Below are 17,149 nucleotides of genomic sequence, written 5' to 3'. Positions count from 1 at the left end.
TCATTCTGTCCCTTGGTGAAGCACAGAACTGCAGAAGGGCATCAGAGACACTGGAATTATTTCAGTTACTGCCGTTCCTGGAGTGAATCAGAGGGTGGGCTGTATTTGCAATGTCACATCTCTTGTTTAATTAGAGCAGTGGCTGCAACACCCTCCCGGGGAGCCCCACGCCTTGCCCAGCAGAGGGCAAAGCACAGTGCACACTGTGGGCAGGAGGAAAGGCACAACAGGACACACAAACAGGGCTTGGGGACTGCTCTGGTGGAGTTAGGAGAACTGCAATACACATCTTGCACAGATGAGAAAGCACTGCAGCTGTTCTTGGCTTTTTTACTCTTTTTTTTAAAAAGCATTCTTAGCATTTCTGCTTTCTAGCTGAGGCTGGCTTCAAGAAATCTGAGGAGCTATCATCACTTTTTCATTGCTGTCGGTCTCCAAAATTTGCTTATGCTCCTCTACAGGCTAAATGTGTTATTGGTTTGTTTTCAGAGATTACTTCAATGTTGAGTCCCCAGCCCCCTGTTGCTGTTTCAGTGCTGTGGTTCTGTATTTCGATGCTGCTCCACCACAGCTGTTCTTGTTGCTGCTCACAACTACATCTGTTGCTGGGCTGGCAGCCATCTCCAGCTATGCAAAGGCAGGTCTTTGGAGCACCTTCTCCAGATTTTAATGCTGTGTGTGTGGTTAACTTCTCCTGGGATCCAGGATTTCTGTGGACTGGCCAGATATGCCTGCTGTAACTTGGGTTGGTGATGCTCTTCCTCACGTGCAGAAGGCACGACGCTTTTCTGGACTGAGGTGGGGCTCTGTGTGTTGCAGTTTATTTTTAAACTTAAGTACCACGGCTTCACGATTTTTGTTTTAAATGTGGCAAGCTCTGTAAGCATTGGCTAAAGACTGGCTGATGTAAGATATTTAAAATTCACATGGAATAGCATTTTATTACCTTCAATTTATTTACCTTAGACTGAATAGCTTTCAATCTCATCTCTCCAATAATTTGTCAAACCACCTGATTTTATCTGCGTTCAGATTCTGCCTTTCTGTTCTACTGAAACTCTCCATCCTATGTTCTTTACAGTAAACTTTATCCCATTTTACATGATTATTAAATGACCTTAATTTTCAAGGTCTGTTCTGAAGGCTTCTCTGTGATTGACAGCCATCCTGTTGAGATTTCATCTTTCCCCTTTAATACATCCATAGGTTTAGATTGGGTACTGGGAAGAAATTCTTCCCTGGGAGGTGGGGGAGGCTCTGGCACAGGTTGCCCAGAGAAGTTGTGGCTGCTCCATCCCTGGAGGTGTCCAAGGCCAGGCTGGATGGGGCTCTGAGCTACCTCGCATAGGGGAAGGTGCCCCTGCCCAGGGCAGGGGTTTGGAATGAGAAGATCTTTGGAGTTCCTTCCAATCCAAGTCATCCTGTCATATTCCACAGCTCACACCACTTTTCCCCGGGAGCCAGGGAGCCTCTTCCCTGCCACGGGAGGTTTAAGGCCAGTTTGTTCTGGTTTATTCTCCCTTCTCACTGGAGCGAGTGCAGCCGCTTTTTCTACTCCTTTTTGGCAGTGGCCCGGTCCCCCTTTTTCCCGGTCCCCCTTTTTCCCGGGCTGTGCCCTTGCTGCCCGGCCGGCTCCCGCAGGAGCTGCGCTTTCCCCCGCCCGGTGCCCTGCCAGGAGGCAGTGCCCGGTGCCACCGGAGCGATCGCGGTCCCCCCGAGCCACCCTGCTCCGGCAGCCCCGCCCGGGACACCGGTGCCGCCGGGATGTGTCCGGGAGCGCTCCGTTCCGGCGCGTCCCGCGGCACTCCCCGCTATCCACGGAGCCGGGGCTAGGATGCGCGGGGGACTCGAACCGGGATGCCCGGGGGATTCCAGCCAGGATCCTTGGACAACTCAGGCCGGGAACCCCAAGTGACTGAAGGCGAAATTCGTGGAGAATTCCAGCCTGGTTCCCGGGGGGATTCACGGCGGGACCCCCGGCACACTCCAGCCGCGATCCCATCGCGCCGGGGGCGGTGGCCGTCGCCGCTCCGCCCTCCATCCCGCGTTGTTTGTCCCCGGGCGCGCTCCGTAGCGCGTGCGGCGGCGGCGGCACGAGCCGGGCCCCGCCCCGCCGGTGCGGGTGCGCGAGGAGGGTGAAGGAAAGGAGTGGGGGGGGGGGGCACCGCGGGAGCGCGCGCACGGGCCGCGCGGGCGTGCACGGGCCGCGCGCGCACGCCCCGCCGTGCGCACGCCCGCGGCCGGCCCCGCGCGCGCGGCAGCGACTCGCAGGCGCCATGGCGGCCGCTCGCTGCAGCGACATGGCGGAGCCCCAGCGGCGCCTTCCCGGGCAGGCGGCGCCCGCCGAGGAGGAGGAGGAGGCGGAGGTGGCGGCCGCCGCCGGGGCTGGATCCTCCTCGTCGTCGTCGCCCCCGCCGCCGCCTTCGTCCGCGGCGGAGCCAGAGCCGCTGCTGCTGCTGAACGGCGAGGCGGAGAGCATGTCGGAGCCGAGCCCGGAGAGCGCCAGCCAGGCCGGGGACGGGGAGGACGAGGAGGAGGAAGAGGAGGAGGAGGAGAGCAGCCTGGTGGGCAGCAGCAGCAGCAGCAGCACGAGCAGCGGCTGCTGCAGCGACGAGACCCGCTCGCCGAGCCCCGGCGGCGGCAGCGAGGCCGACGCCAAGGAGGAGCCCAAGGGCCCCCGGGGCAGCCAGGAGGACGGGCCGGGCCGCGGCGGCGGCGGGGGCGGCAGCAGCTCCAGCAGCGTGTCCAGCGGCGGCGACGAGGGATACGGCACCGGCCCCGGCACGGGCGGCGGCAGCAGCTGCGGCAGCGCCACGTCGGGGGGCCGACGGGGCAGCCTGGAGATGTCCTCGGACGGGGAGCCCCTGAGCCGCATGGACTCGGAGGACAGGTCAGTGTCCGGCCGCGCCCCCGCCTCGGCAGCCCCCGCTGGCCGGGCGCCGCCCCGCTGCGGGCCGTGGGGCCGGCTCGGCAGCCACAGGTTTCTGCGGCCAACTTGTGCCGGGCCCCCGCCCTGCTGCTCGGGCCCCGGCCCTGCTGCGGAGGAGGGGGCGCTCCCCGGCCAGCCGGGGCCCTGGGAGCCCCGAGCGGCCCCGCCGGGCGCTGCTGCCTCCTGCGGGGCCTCTCTCCTCGGAAGCTGATTTTTTCTCATTCGGTGCACTCGGGGTTGTGCAGGGCTGGGTCTGGCGCCAGCGCACAGGTGGGGTGTGCTGAAGCTTCGGGATGGGAAATGCATCTCTGGATGTGGTTTTACCTGCCCCCGCAGCACGGTCTGTGCTCTAGAGGGAGAAAACCAAGCGACAACCTCTTAAAACATGAGGGAAAAAAAACGAGTTTACTAAAATAAAAAAGAGACCAGCCTTTCCTGCATTACGTGTGCGCAAGTAATAATCATGCACAGTGTGAAGTAAGGCTCTGCATTTGGAGGCTCCAAGTAATCTCTGAGTGAGTTCTGTAATTGTGAATTGCAGAAGCTGTAAAGATGAATTCTTGCGCTTTTGTATGTTAGAGCTACACCTTTCGTTTTACCAAGACTTCAGCTCGATTCTGGTGAAAAGGCACGACCGAATTCTCATACATGGTTAAGTCTACCATTCAGGTCCGTTTCAGCCTACTAAGTCAAGCATTTCAAAAAACGTGGCTTATATAGTGTCTCTCTTGGATGTTGCATGCGACAGTTTACTTGAAAAACTGAAAATAGGATGGGAAAAGGACGTAAAAACGGTGAAAGTGCCGTGTACCCCTCATTAATAAGTCCTCTTAAATAGTTTAAGAAATTTAGACAATTTTTCTGTATGTTTAGCACAAAAAGTATCAGACTTCCCGGCTAGAGTAGTTGCAGTTAAGTAACATTTTATTTGTATTTTCTTAAGATAGTTTCACTGTTAAGTGTGGAGAATTACGTAGTTTGGTCCAGAAATGTACTGTGAATATATGTTAAATGAAAATCTTTGTAACTATACAAATACCCATATTTCAAAATGAAAATGGGGCATGACTAGACCTAACTTGGAAGATTAAAACCAGCCCAGCAAACTCCTCCTGAGTCGGAGCCCCCCAGAGCCATGTAATTGGCCTAAAAGCCTTAAGAAAACAAAAAAAAAATCAGGTCAGACTTTTGGGACTCATAGAAGTCACATTTTATTTCTTCTGAATTTATGCAAGTGGCCAGGGGGTGTGGATGTTGGGGTTTGTTTGTAGGTTTCGTTTGTTTTTTTCAAAGCTGAGATTTTCGGTGCAATTGACTAAGTATTGTAGTAGCCATGTGGAAAAACACCAGGTACATAAAGGAGCTTTAAGAGAACAGTTTCTTGTTTTTCATAGAGCAAAAGTCTAAATCTAATCCTGAACTTATCCGAGTGCGTGTCTGGGTTGAGGAAATAACAACTCGCAGGGGTTTTCTGGAAGTAGCATCATAAAGCCTTGCCCTGTGCACTCCAGAGCTGGTTGCTACTTTCTTTCTCTGTCATTGTTCTCGTGGTTCTCTGGCTGTACGTGGTTCAATCCACGTGAGTGGCTCCTTGCTTCTTCCCCATACCACCAGTACCGGCTGTCTTGCAGGAGCGGGACTCTTTGTGTTCAGTGGTTTGATTAAGGACTGTGCCTTTTTTTAATCTTTGCAAAGTTTTATCGTGGCCTGCCAGGATGAAAACTTGGGGTATTGAGGGTGTGTTTTGTGCTGTAATTCTAAGGCCTGCTTGTTGAGTTTCTGGGAGAAGAGCAATGCTACCAAGAGTGCCATTTGTTATTCCTGGTGTTGGAACGTTTCCTTTGGTGTGCACTCTTTGCTGCAGCGCCTTAGAATGCTTCATTACTTTTGTCACATGCAGTCCAGCATGTTGCTTGCTTGACATTGCGATCCAAATGATTGCTGCTGCTTGGAATGCAGCCACAACATAATCCTGTACCTTTCGGATGATCTCAGAGACAAGCAGAGTGTTGCAAAAGGTAGGGGATGTGCTGAAAAGTCAGTGTGTAAATTGGAATAGTGACATACCAAGGAAGAGCTAGAAACAGTTTAGACTTAAGGGGTGGAGGTGCAGGTATATAATAATATATTGAAATCCTGAAAGAATTCATCACTCATTGATTTGGTCAATTAAAATTTTAAGTTCTGTGACTATAAGAGAACAATATTTTCTCTATGAAGTGTTGTTTTATATGGGATAGTTTATTGTACAGTACTTCATGACCTTTGCTGACTCCTTGTGTCTCTGACGTCCTGAGGAACTCGGTTTCTGCCTCTCAGTGTGTTGTAAAGTAAGATTCCTTGGGGAGGGAATAGACAGGAAAGGGAAGAGATGGAAATAACAGACTTGACTTTACAGAGCTTGGGTTTAGCCAGAGGAAGCTGATAGGAAAGCGTAGCTGGTAAAGACTCTCCTGCTGTCAGCAGGTTTGGTAACATTCAGATCATGCCCCTGGGCTTGGGATTTTTTTTCTTGCTTCTGCTTTAGAAAATTTGAATGGATAAAAGGGTGTGGTAAGAGGGCCTGAATTCCATGAGTGATCAAATTCCCATTTCCTTGTGCATGTTTTTTATCATTCTCCACGTTGTGTTATCTCTGATTTTTCCTTTTGTGATATCAAACACAAATGAAGCAGATGAAGAGGAGTCTTGCATATGGTCAAAGTAGAGCTGCTGTTCAGCAACTTCTATTTTTAACATTTTATTGTATTTTGAGAGTATCTGCTGACTGAAAAAAAATAATTTGGAGGAAATTTGTCAGTATTTATAATAACATGAGAAATAAATATGGAGGTAACTATCAATGCCCTGAAATTTAGGATGAATTTTAACTTTCTGTTTCCATGCGCACAGATAGAATTTGTACTTTGTTGCAACATCCTTGTGTTCTCTCCCAAGAAACCCAGAAAGGAAAAAGCAAACGCCAGAGCCATAGCTAGGGTAAAAAACCAAGTTGCCATTTAGAGCTCAGCAGCAGAGTTCGGTGCAGTAGCTCTAGGACTGACAGGTATCTCCTTGATCTGCAGTAGTTCCATTTTTTCCCTGGAAATTCTGCTAAGTTCCCACTGCTATGCAGGAGTTTGTCTGTGACTGTGAGCAGGCTCAGATCAGCTGGCTGAGTAATAATAGTTTGCATTGAAGCCTAGTGATCCTCTGGATTTACAGTTGGAACAAAGACCGTTATCAGCATGTGAATGGTGCTCATTTTCTTGTGGCTTTCCCAAACTCGAGATGTGTGCTGAAAGGACGTATGTGTCCCTCCAGAGTCCTCTGGAGCTGCTGGTCCTGCTGCAATGCTGAGAAACATTTGAGAGGACTTGAATAGAAAAAATAATGGTTCAGTTAACTATAAACACTGAAGCTGGACCTAAGCAAATGCATAGATTTGGGTATAAACCAGCTGAGCTGAGTGTGGTGGAAATGCATCTGGAGCTCCCTGGTGTTGTTATTGCTGAATTACGATATTTTCTTACAAACACTTAGTTTACTGAAATAATTTTAATATTGTTTACTGGAACACTTATTATGGAAATATATTTAAATCTGAAATAGTTTCATCATCAGATTTTGTTGGATTTAGAAAACCGTGGTAGGTCTTGCAGTTTTAACAAGTTGCTGAGCAGAAAATTAAGTAGTAAATCTGCATGAAGAGCTTTTTGGTTCATCCTTGTGAATTTGTCTTGTGTCTCTGTACTGTCACCTAGAAGTTCCCCTGGTTTACTGTTTTTTCATTATCTTTACCCCTCTTAGCAGTTTATCCTTTGCTTCCTCCTCCTCCTAACTGGGCAAGGAGCTTGGAAAAGGTGCATTTAAGCTGCAGGATCAGCTGTTCTGAGTAACCTGTGAGTGCTGATTGATGGGCTGGTAGGCCAAGTGTAACAGGTTGTCTTTGGACATATGTAGTAATCTTTCCCTTAGGCACAGCACTAAATAATGTCCATCTTACTCACAGGCAGTTTTCATAGAACTTGTAAGAGTTTATTTTCTTTCCTTTTTTTTTTTTTGGGAGGGGGTAACCTTTTCATGTTTTTTGTTATTTACCAACAAGTCAGTTATTGAGAGGCCCTAACTCAAGGAATACTCATTGATACTCAATGACTATTTGTGTTCTTAACCACTATTTAATAGATGAGTGGTTTTGAAAACACATTTCAGATAAGCTTTTTGGTAGTAAACTTTTCTGTGCTTCAGATTGCAAAGTTTTTTCGTTTTACAGAGTGAAATGACAGTGTGAAGCTAATGGGTTGAAAGACAAGAGGTTTAGACATGAAAATTCCAGGCTCTAGTCTGAGTTTTTTTAAAATGAAGGCTTGTCAATCTTTAAGTCGTATGCTGATTTAAAAATACTAGTTTTAATTATAATAAGTCTTTTAATTATAATGTCTTTATTTTGTCTATCTTGTAAAGTCTTAAAAGTGAAGAACTTTCAAGATTGACTTGGCAGTGCCATGTTAGTTATATGAATGACATTAATGAAGGCAGAACAATAAATTTAAAATATAATATGAGGACATGTGGTACTAATAGGTGTGTTTCATGGATCCATGTGACCAGATTACAAAGTGCTTCAGGCCTCTCTCTGCTGCAGAGTCTCACTTGCTCCTATGCAGGAAGTGAAGAATCCTTTATTAGCACTTGGGGCAAGGTGGTTAAGTTGTTAAATTTCTTTTCGAGTGTGTTTAATACTGCCATGTCACAGTGAGCTATACAGAAGTTCACCCAAGTTTCAGAAATTCTGCTGGAAATTGTATTAGCAGTATTTCGAACTGCATTTATTGTTGCTGTAGTTATTTGCTTTCAAATTGCAAAATAAATCCCTTGTTTCGGTAATGGTTATGTTCAGGCCTTTTTGGCTCAGGAGAAAATAGCTTTTGATGGGAAAACAAAACAGCCCAGATATTTTGTATGGTGAGTATCTTTATTACTAAAGCTGTTGGTTGGTATAATTGAGTGGTTAACATGAGGTCTTTTTGTGAACTAGATGAAAGAGCTTGGTATAATGAGCTGTTATAGTTATTGTAGTAAGATGTAAATATACTTCACAGAATTTGAGAAAAACATTTTCCTATTCAGGCTAAGACAGAAATAGTTTTGCTTTTATGTAGGATTTGAACATCCACACTGGTCTGTGTGCATTTTGTGTACATTTGTGACATCATCAAGTCTGGTAACTTCTAGATACAAGGTTTATTAGGTGGGTTTTTTCAGGGAATTTCCTAGACAGTAATGGAAGAAAACTGCCTTGATTTTTATTCCCATCTCCCCTCCCCTTTTTTTTTCTTTCCCTGTTTCACTTTCCGGTGAATTTAACAGGGTGTCACATGCAGCCTGAACAGCCATTTGGTAGAGATGTGACATCACATTTCTGGAGCTGGTCACAGATAAAAAAGATAAAAACCCACTCTCTTGGATGATGCAGTGGAAATGTTCTACCGTACCACTCTTGCTCAGATCTGTCCACAACTTTCATGTATTTACATCTTTTTTTGAAAGCCCTGCCCATGTGGAGAGGATCAGTGGGGGAATGGAGAGCTGGTGTGGAAATCAGCAGTGTGGAAACACACCTGGAAGCCCTTGCCTTGGGGTGGCTGGAGAACAATCTGCTGCTGGCTGGGAAAGTGGTGCACGGCGTGCAAGGGAGATGAGAAGCAGATGGAGCTTTCTAGACAGAAATAGAGGTTTCTGCCAAGGGGATGATGTGAGATCCACGCTGAAAACTCTGGGACCATAGGGACTGAGATCTTACAGCCTGAGGGGGAAAAGAGAACTTAACCCAAAGAAAGTGAAAAATTGGTCTCTGCTGTAAAGTAGCCAAGTAATTGCAGGGAGTCCTTGAAACAGGTGGGAATGTAATCTCCAGTTAAGTTGTGCAGGAGACGGGAACAGAAGAAGGTAAGGAACTTCTTTGCACCAACAGTGAGTTTTAGCCATTCTCCCAGTTGCTGTTAAAAATACAGTGGTATGACTTGCGAAAATACTAAGTGGTAACTTTGTAAGATTCCCTGAGGTAGAGATTTCTTTGGTTTTCTGTCCATGTAACTGAGTCTTTTTTTATAACTTGTTTTCTGTCTGGAGTTCATTTAAATACGAAGATGTTCAAAAGTATTTGTTTTAGAAAATGAAATACAACTATTCCATATTGTGCTTGCTGTTTATCACTGGTTTTGTGATACACAAAGATAGTGATTACAATTGTGGTTTTGCAGCATTCAAAACCAACAAAGAACTGGGGAGAAATTCTGAAGCCTTTTGAGATGCTGAAGTACTTATTTTCCCCATTAACAATGGTAAAATGGAAAGCATGAAAGACCTGGGATTTCTTTTCCCATATCTAATTTTCTTCTCCATACTAGAATTTACATTCTTAAATAAATTTTGCTTAGCTTCTGTTGGTAATGTTTAATGGATACTTTATTTCTTTGATAGAGGTTACTTAAGGTATATATCAAGACATTTGATAGGGAAAAGCAAAAGATTTGTTAGGATTTTGAAAGTGCTGTTGTCATCCTGGTGCACCATAGAGAAGTGCAGTAATTTAAACAGCTTATGTAATGTCAGAGGGAGAAAACTGCACCTTGGTGGTTTGAGTTGAGACTTGTAAAAAACTTTCTGTTGGCTCATACAGTAGTATTCTAATTTATTAAATATGCCTAAATGAGAACCTAGCATAAAGAATTTCCACTTACTATTAATGCCTACTTCATGTAGCATTTTGTATAAATTACTAGCTCTCCTGTAAAATTGCAGTTCAGTCCTTTTTTTGATAATTTTTATTTATTGTGCTGTAGTAATGACTTGGATTCCAAATGAAAAAAAAAATCTTAAAAGTGCAAAGAAAATACTTATGATATATACAGACAGAGAAATGTAAATATTTATTTTCCTTTGAAATAAAACTCCTATTGGCATATCTAAGTAGACTTCCTTAGGTTGACTTGAAATGCTGAGTTGTAGCTTAGACATTTGGTACAAGTAGAAGTTAATTCAGTGTGCCACAGAACAGGAGTCAAACCTTAGCTTATGACCCTTTTATTATGAATTAAACCAGTTAGTGGAGCTGTACTTTGCTGGTTTCTTTGCTTTTGATGCCTGGTTAATAGTTAAAGGAGCAAGTTTTCACTGAGGTAAGAATAGGCATGGCTGCTAATTTATACTCTGCTATCCTAGCTGTGTATTTTTTCTATGTTGAGTTGAAGTTAATGTGATGGTAACAGAAACTGGAAGGATTTTTTAGATCTACTCTGTGAGTTTGCATCTTTCTTTGGTCATTTTATGTTTCACTTGTTTTCTGTGTTCCGTGTTCTGGGGTGAGGGGAGGTATCCTGAGGCTGGGAGAATGGGAGGATGATACCTACAGCAGATGAAATTTTCTTGGCTCTACCACCCTCCACAGTGATTATGGTTCTCCAAGTGGGCATCACTGTTACAGAAATTAAGTTACTTTTGGTGGTTTTTCAGTGAGTGTTTTCCTTCTGTGCTTCTCCTAACCTGTGCTAGTAAACACACTCCTTTATCAGTGAAGACTCAAAATTGTGAACCACTCGTTGCTGTTCTCTTAACTTTTCGGGGAGATTATCGCGTTGAAGATAGGATGGTTCCCAGAAATGCAAGGCAGTTTTATTTGTATCTTTATAAGGCAGAATCGAGTACAGTTTCTTGATTTGTGTAATCCTTTTGCAGAATGTCACCTTCGTGCTGTCATATCACAAGGCACATATGTTTAACCTGCTCTATTTTTGCACTGCTCCTTGGTATGTTGGCATTTCATGTTTTTTCGTTGTGTTTCCAGTTGCCCTGTGTGTTACAAATCCTGTGGTAACCCGGGCTTGTGTTATGCAAGTACTATGAGCCCTAATATTCTAGGGCTAACAATCTAAATAATCAAATTTAGTGATCCAGGAGAGTGGAAACAGCTCTAGAGATGGTGAATCATAACACACTTTCTCAGTCTTGTTTCCTGTGCGTGTTTGTTATTTTGAAGTTCCTTCAATTTCTCTATCTCAAAGAGCTTTCCTATCTTCCCTGGTTTTATATTATCAGGCTGAAGTGTTTGCAGTGTTCCTTTTTCTAGGTGTTTATACCTTATGTACATGTAGCTTGCCATGCCACATAAAATTCTCTCTTTTGACTATTTTATTTTCTGCTGTGTTGCTTGCTTACTACTCATATAACATTGCATATGTTTAATAAAGAATTTTGCAGTCTTGTTTTTAAGATTGATTTATGAACACTTTTTGAGTCTGCTTATTATGAGAAGTTTTTGTTAGAATAATGTAGTCAGTGTAAAGCATAGCTTTGATAGGTTTGATTTCCAGAAAAATGCTTAGGGGTGATTCAGAAGCACAAGTGCTTCCAAGTGAGTGGGTGCTGTGTTCAGTCATGCAGTCTTGGAAATGATGGTCTTTTTTTCTTTGTTACCTTAATGTTGGTTTGGCTTACCTTTGCCTATCCTGCTTTGCCTCCCTTCTCTGAAGGGCTTGGAGTGGTTGTTTTGTCTGTCTCCCGGGGTCTTTGTGGCTGGAATGTGCCAGAGCAGACATGATCACCAGGTGCTGCCTTTGAAACATGCTGGTGGACTTGCACTGTCTGTAGTCCTGGCTTATTTTTTGATCCAAGTACTCTGATTTCTTGCTGCCCTGTGAGTAATGTTTCTCTTTGGCAGCCATTTAGTGTTCTGCATTCTCTCTTTGCTCTGGTTTTTTTTTCCGTAATGGTTTATCCACATACACTGTTTTTTTCTTACTGGTGGTAGGTTTTCCTGAACTCAGAAAGTAATCATTGTCAGCTGTGAAATTATTTTGGATACTTTCTATTTAAAGGTTTAATTTAATTTTTTTTCTCAGCAAAATCAGCCGAAAAAACCCCTTAGATATGCAGGTAGCTCAAGTTGCTTTCTGTCTCCTTTGAAGATTCTATTTGGGCTGGCTGCTGGTTCTGTGAAAAGGAACTGTAAGAGCTTTAAAGCATAATGGTGTTTTCATGCCACAATCAAACTGCATGCATTAAAGTATAACAAACTGTTCTGCTTGTGGAAAGTAAATGTTTGGTTTAGGGAATTAAATTGATAAATTACTGAAATTTAGTAGGAGGAGATTGTCTGTTGCCATCTAGGTGCATCATAAAATAGCAAATTTACCAGAGATGGGCAGAGGAGCAAAAACAGATCAGGCAAATCTCAGACTTTTCTGCTCTGTTGCTGGTTCATGGTGATTGCTCATGTTTTGGAAGCTCTGTTTTTCTTAGGACCTGTTTTAATCTTACTTTTAAATTGGCATGATGATTTGGAGAGCAAAAAGATGAACTGAAATCTCCTTGGCCACCTGTGTATAGTTGTCTTGAGCCCTGCATTTCATTGCATACTGGTACCCCCATGCAGATATTCTAATAGTAACTTGCAGAAAGACATTTTGTTAAATACTCATTGAATGTCAGCAGAAATTAAATCTTAGTACAAAAACATAGGAATTTATACTCCCTCTGCTTTTGTTTAGGAGCTAGTAGAACAATTCCTGTTATTAATCTGTTGTATCTGTGGCTCCTCTGACCGGAATTGATGGAGATACTTTAAAATAGGACACCTCTAAGATGCTGGTCTCAGTGATGGGAGCTGAGGGTTAATAATTGGATCATTTTGGAGTTTTGTGAGGATTTCTCTTCTTTTGATGTTTTCATTTGGAAGTAGAAAGTGCAAATTGTTTTGAATTTGGTGGTGTTGAAAAGCTGTTGTTTTTGTGGAACTTGTCCATTGACCAGAGCTGTACACCACAATTTTCCACCTCTTATCTTGGTAAATAATAGGAGTAGTGGGGAAAACAGTGAAGTTTTTGTTTTCACTCGAGTTTTCTTAGTAAAATGAAAATAATGAGGTGCTAGGGGATGTCACTAAGCATGTCATTATTATTTTCTTTAAATGTTTCTGTTTTGACTTGGTGTTTGTAATTGAATGATTGCAGTTGGTGCTGTTTGTTTTCTTTTGGGATTACTACCTGGTTGTGATTTAGTCTTCCAGGTGGTAAAAGCTTTTCTGCTGATTTCTAGGTTTTAACCCTTGAAGTTGCTGTGCAATGTGACTGTCGTTTACAGTGTTCCCATTATTCTGAGATTTTTATCTGTCTGTAACAGCTCAGTTTTCTTTCTTAAGCTTCCCTCATGGGTTAGACCAATGTCCAGCAGTTGTAAGGGGAAGCAAACGAGTATTTCACTGACTAGTCAAAGAGAAAGAAACTAGCAGGGTATTGATTTGGTTTTTAATCCTTAATGCGTTTACTTACTTGCAGTAACGTCTACAGCATTTGGTTTCAGAGGCAGTGTGCTGATTTGGTGTTTGATGGCTGGATTATCACTGTGCATTTGAGAAGAGTCTGTTCTCAGAGCTTGGAGCAGTGTAGTGTGCAGTTTGCTGGCTGCTCGGTAGTGTTGTGTCAGTGACCCCGCAGTGTGTGCTCGCTGCACTTGCTGTTGGTTGTTGGTTTGGTGCTGTCCAAGAGCAGGATTTTCCCTGTAGAATGCGTCCCAGTGGTTCGGTGTCATTCAGCTGGTGCTATGGTTAGCTGTGCCTGGAACATGTGGAGGTGCTCTAAGGCAGGCTGAGCTCCTGGGGATGGGGCTGCAGGGCTGCTGCTGACCCTCAGGGCACGCTCCAAGGCCCATCTGTTAGGGCTGCCTTTGCCTCAGGGAAGGTTACTCCAGTTAAGCTCTGCAGGGACTATGTTTAGCAGACATTAAAAGTATAATAGCAAATTGATTGGGCTTTTGTGCATGTGTTCCCTGCCTGCCTCTGCTCCCACTTCAAGTGGACAGTTGCTAATGGGACTTGGTGCAAACTAAAAATGCAATTATTTTGCTGTCCTTTCAGGGGTTTTGGTGATATTCCTTCTTGACTCTTACTCTCCGTTGTTCTGAAAGATTAACGAAATCGGGGAAAGAATAAATTTTGTGGATTTCATTCATTAAATTCAACAGAAGGTATTACTTACAGTAGTGAGGAAAACAATCTCCTTGGAGAGCCAAGTGTGTGTCAGCAGTGATGTGTAGTATACCATTTTATTTAATGCATTAAATCATAGTCTCATAATAGTTTTATTCACATTTAAATGTACACAAAAATTAGGGCCCAGGTGTATAATATATAGTTTAAAATTTTTGCATTTTAAATTGTGAATAATTTGGTTTTTGTTTTTTTTTTCCCTACAGAAAATATCCATATTTATGTAACTCCAGTAGTGACTTAATTTGGCTCAGATCCTTAAAGGAACAGAATAAACCAGAATTTAAAGTGCTTGAAAAATGCTTTTTGTTTTCTATGAAGTGAAAATGACTGGCAGTTTCTTACAAGTTTTTAGGTATTATATTTTGTTTCAGGATTGTTTTTTAAATAGAGTTTGAAATAAATTAACCAGCTAGACGCATTTGATTGTGCAAGCACTAACCTTTAACATGAAAGTGCTGCTAAAAATATCTTAATGTTCTTGATAATGCAGATTGTACTATTTCTAGCCACAGGTGAAATAAGTGGAGGTAAAAATAAGACCTGAAACAATACCTTTGAGGTAATGATTGCTCTATTTAAGCTTGCATGTTTTTACTTAATGAACTAATTTTAAATGTCAGTATCATTTCTAAGCTGTTAACCTCTTGGTAGAGGGAAAATTTGTAGAAGGAGAGAAAAATGTCTGACCCCTGTGAGAACATTCTGTGTTTTCAGTTCTGCCTTGCTGCATTTGGCAGACGCTGCCAATGTTTGCAGACTTGGTGAAATGAGGTCTGGGTTTAGTAAGGCATTTCAGAAGGACGTTCAGTTCTTGCCTCTAGATCTGTGATTTTTAGATCAAGTTGAGTCAGGTGCTTGATTAGGTTGAAAATAGGGATAACATAAGCTAGAAGATCATGTTGTGCTTGCTGTAACAGTTCTAAATTTTAGTAATTAGTCTTTTGAATGGTGCTTCTTAAAAACTGCTATTGTGTATGCAGCCTCTCTCCAGCAGTGACTGTTTTTGATGCTCTATTGTTTGGGATGACCCCTGAGCTGAACTCTCTGAAACTCAAATGTCTAATGTTCTTCATCAGGCCATGGTCTATAGATCCATTACAATGGAGCTGGAGCCTGCCTACAGCTTGGGAGCAAACGCAGACCTGTCTGTCACTGGCAAGAGGGGAATGCCACAAGCGGTTCAGTTCTGCTCGTGTCATTCTGCTTTGATAGTGGCAGGCAGGCTTTGAGCAGATCTCCTGCCTGTGAGAAAGGGGCTTAGCAAAAGGCAGAACAACTTGCTTTAACTTGACGAGCTAAAAATCTGTTTCAGTGTCTGTTCTATTAGCAGGATATTTGTGTTTTTCTTACTTTGTTATCTCCTCTTATGCACATTATTACTTGTAAGCTTTATGGATTTGGGGTGAGAAAGCAGAAGGATGTAATTTCCATTACTGCCTTCCCTTTGTTAAGGAGCATTTCTCTCTCTGAGATCACCCCAAGCAGATAGAAACTTGTATTGGATTGAAAAGCCCCATTCCTGGACTGAAAGGCACACACACTTTTTGTGCAGTCCAGCCCATCTTGGGCTGAGTGTTTGTGCACGCATCTCACTCACGTGTGTGTCCTGTGTCACGCTCTTTCTGAAATTCTGAGAAATAAAAAAGTGGGTGAATTGGCAGCTCTAACAGTGTTGCAGTTAAGTCTTCACAGACTTAGTAGCAGCCACAGCTCTGACTGTAAAACTTATCTTTCTGCTTCATCTTGAAATGGGCAGGTCAAGAGACCGCCCAAGTCAGTGGCTTTGATGTTGCATATACTGCAGACTATTCTCTGAAAAGCTTCCTGGTATTTTTCTCAGTGTTTGAAAGACGAGAGAAAACTACACACACTTGAACTGTACTGGGCACTGGTCTCTCACAGATTCTCTTTGCAGCCTTTACCTCTGTAGTGAGGGACAGAACTTGCTAAGTGAGACAGAAACTAATTCTAGATTTCTTAGTTCTGGGAGGCACCTGATCACATGAAATGCGCTGGTTCTGGAGCCACAGAAGAGGAAACAAAAAAAATGTAAGTTACATTTATATTTAACAGATTGTTGCTAGAGAAGGAATGGGCTCAGGCAGTGAGTTTCTTGCATTAGAGTCTACCAAGAGTCTATCAAGAAAGTGCATCCAAACCTAGTGATCTCTTGTGTGACTCCTGGTGATTTTGTTTTATAGACCATTGAGTTATTTCTCTAGTTTGTTCTGTTACAGCAATATTTGTCTGTGGTCTTTAATGTTGTACTCAATGTTCTTTGACCTAGAAGGAAGGGGAACATTTTACCTTAAATATTAAGCTGTTATTGCTCAACTGGATTTGAGTTATATTTTTTTCCCATTTTTAGACAGGATTTTGAATAGCTTGTAGAGTCATAGTCAAATGTAGCACTTCATTCTCAATTTTCAAATTCTAGATGACACTACTTGGTTTAAGTGCTATGGGCAGCCTTTTTTTATTCCACTTCTTCTGATATGCAATTTTGATACCATGTTAATCTGTTAGCCCTTAGCAAACACTTAAGCTATTAAACCCGAGCCCAGCAAACATTTAAACAAGAATAGCTAAATTAGCTTGCCAAGTGTTACTGGTTTCTTATGTCATTAATAACCCTGCTTGTCATGATAGCTTTTGCTGAGATCAGTTGACTTTTACATATTTTTCTCCAGAAGAAGGTAGGATAGCTTATAAAAAAAAACAAAGTCTAAGCATTTGCATTCCTTAGACTGTAAAATTAAGAGACCTGTGATTTTGTGTCAAGGTACATTGCACTGTACTGGCAGTGTGAGCTAAACTCTGGTGCTTTGGGTTGATAATTTTCAGGGATTTTTTTTCATCTCTTCGTAGAGGAGTTAAGCAGATTTCATGCCTGTGGAACAGAGAAACTACACACACACACACACATGCCTGCATGAGGGTGCACTTCTCCCCTGCCCCAAAATGCTTTCACAGCACTTGTTCAAGGTTATGTTTTCTCCTTCCTTTCCCACCTCAGACCAAACTGTGAACCCAGGGAGCTGTGTTTAGTATCCCTCATACTCTGCCCTGTGGTCAGCAGCATCGCACATCCTCTCAGTCAGAAACCTTGAACTGTTTGTGCGGTGTGCGAGAATGGATCTAATGCTGGCTCTGGGTGTAGAAACTCCTATTGACTGGAAATGGCTTTGGAG

At 43.3% G+C, this 17,149-nt stretch overlaps 1 protein-coding gene across 3 annotated transcripts in view; it reads left to right on the top strand.

Moving 5' to 3' along the window:
- Window positions 1-2,276: 2,276 nt before the first annotated feature.
- Window positions 2,277-17,149, top strand: part of AEBP2 (AE binding protein 2) — a 42,226-nt gene continuing 27,353 nt past the window's right edge. For all 3 annotated transcript variants that reach the window (XM_033058138.2, XM_033058137.1, XM_033058136.1), the window contains exon 1: window positions 2,277-2,890. In XM_033058138.2, the coding sequence (XP_032914029.2) occupies window positions 2,277-2,890 (614 nt within the window). The remainder of the gene's footprint in view (window positions 2,891-17,149) is intronic.

This window comes from Catharus ustulatus, chromosome 4 (assembly GCF_009819885.2).
Source record: "Catharus ustulatus isolate bCatUst1 chromosome 4, bCatUst1.pri.v2, whole genome shotgun sequence".
NCBI lineage: Eukaryota > Metazoa > Chordata > Aves > Passeriformes > Turdidae > Catharus > Catharus ustulatus.
Note: the sequence above shows the minus strand (reverse complement) of the source record. Positions and strands in the feature narration are given on the sequence as shown.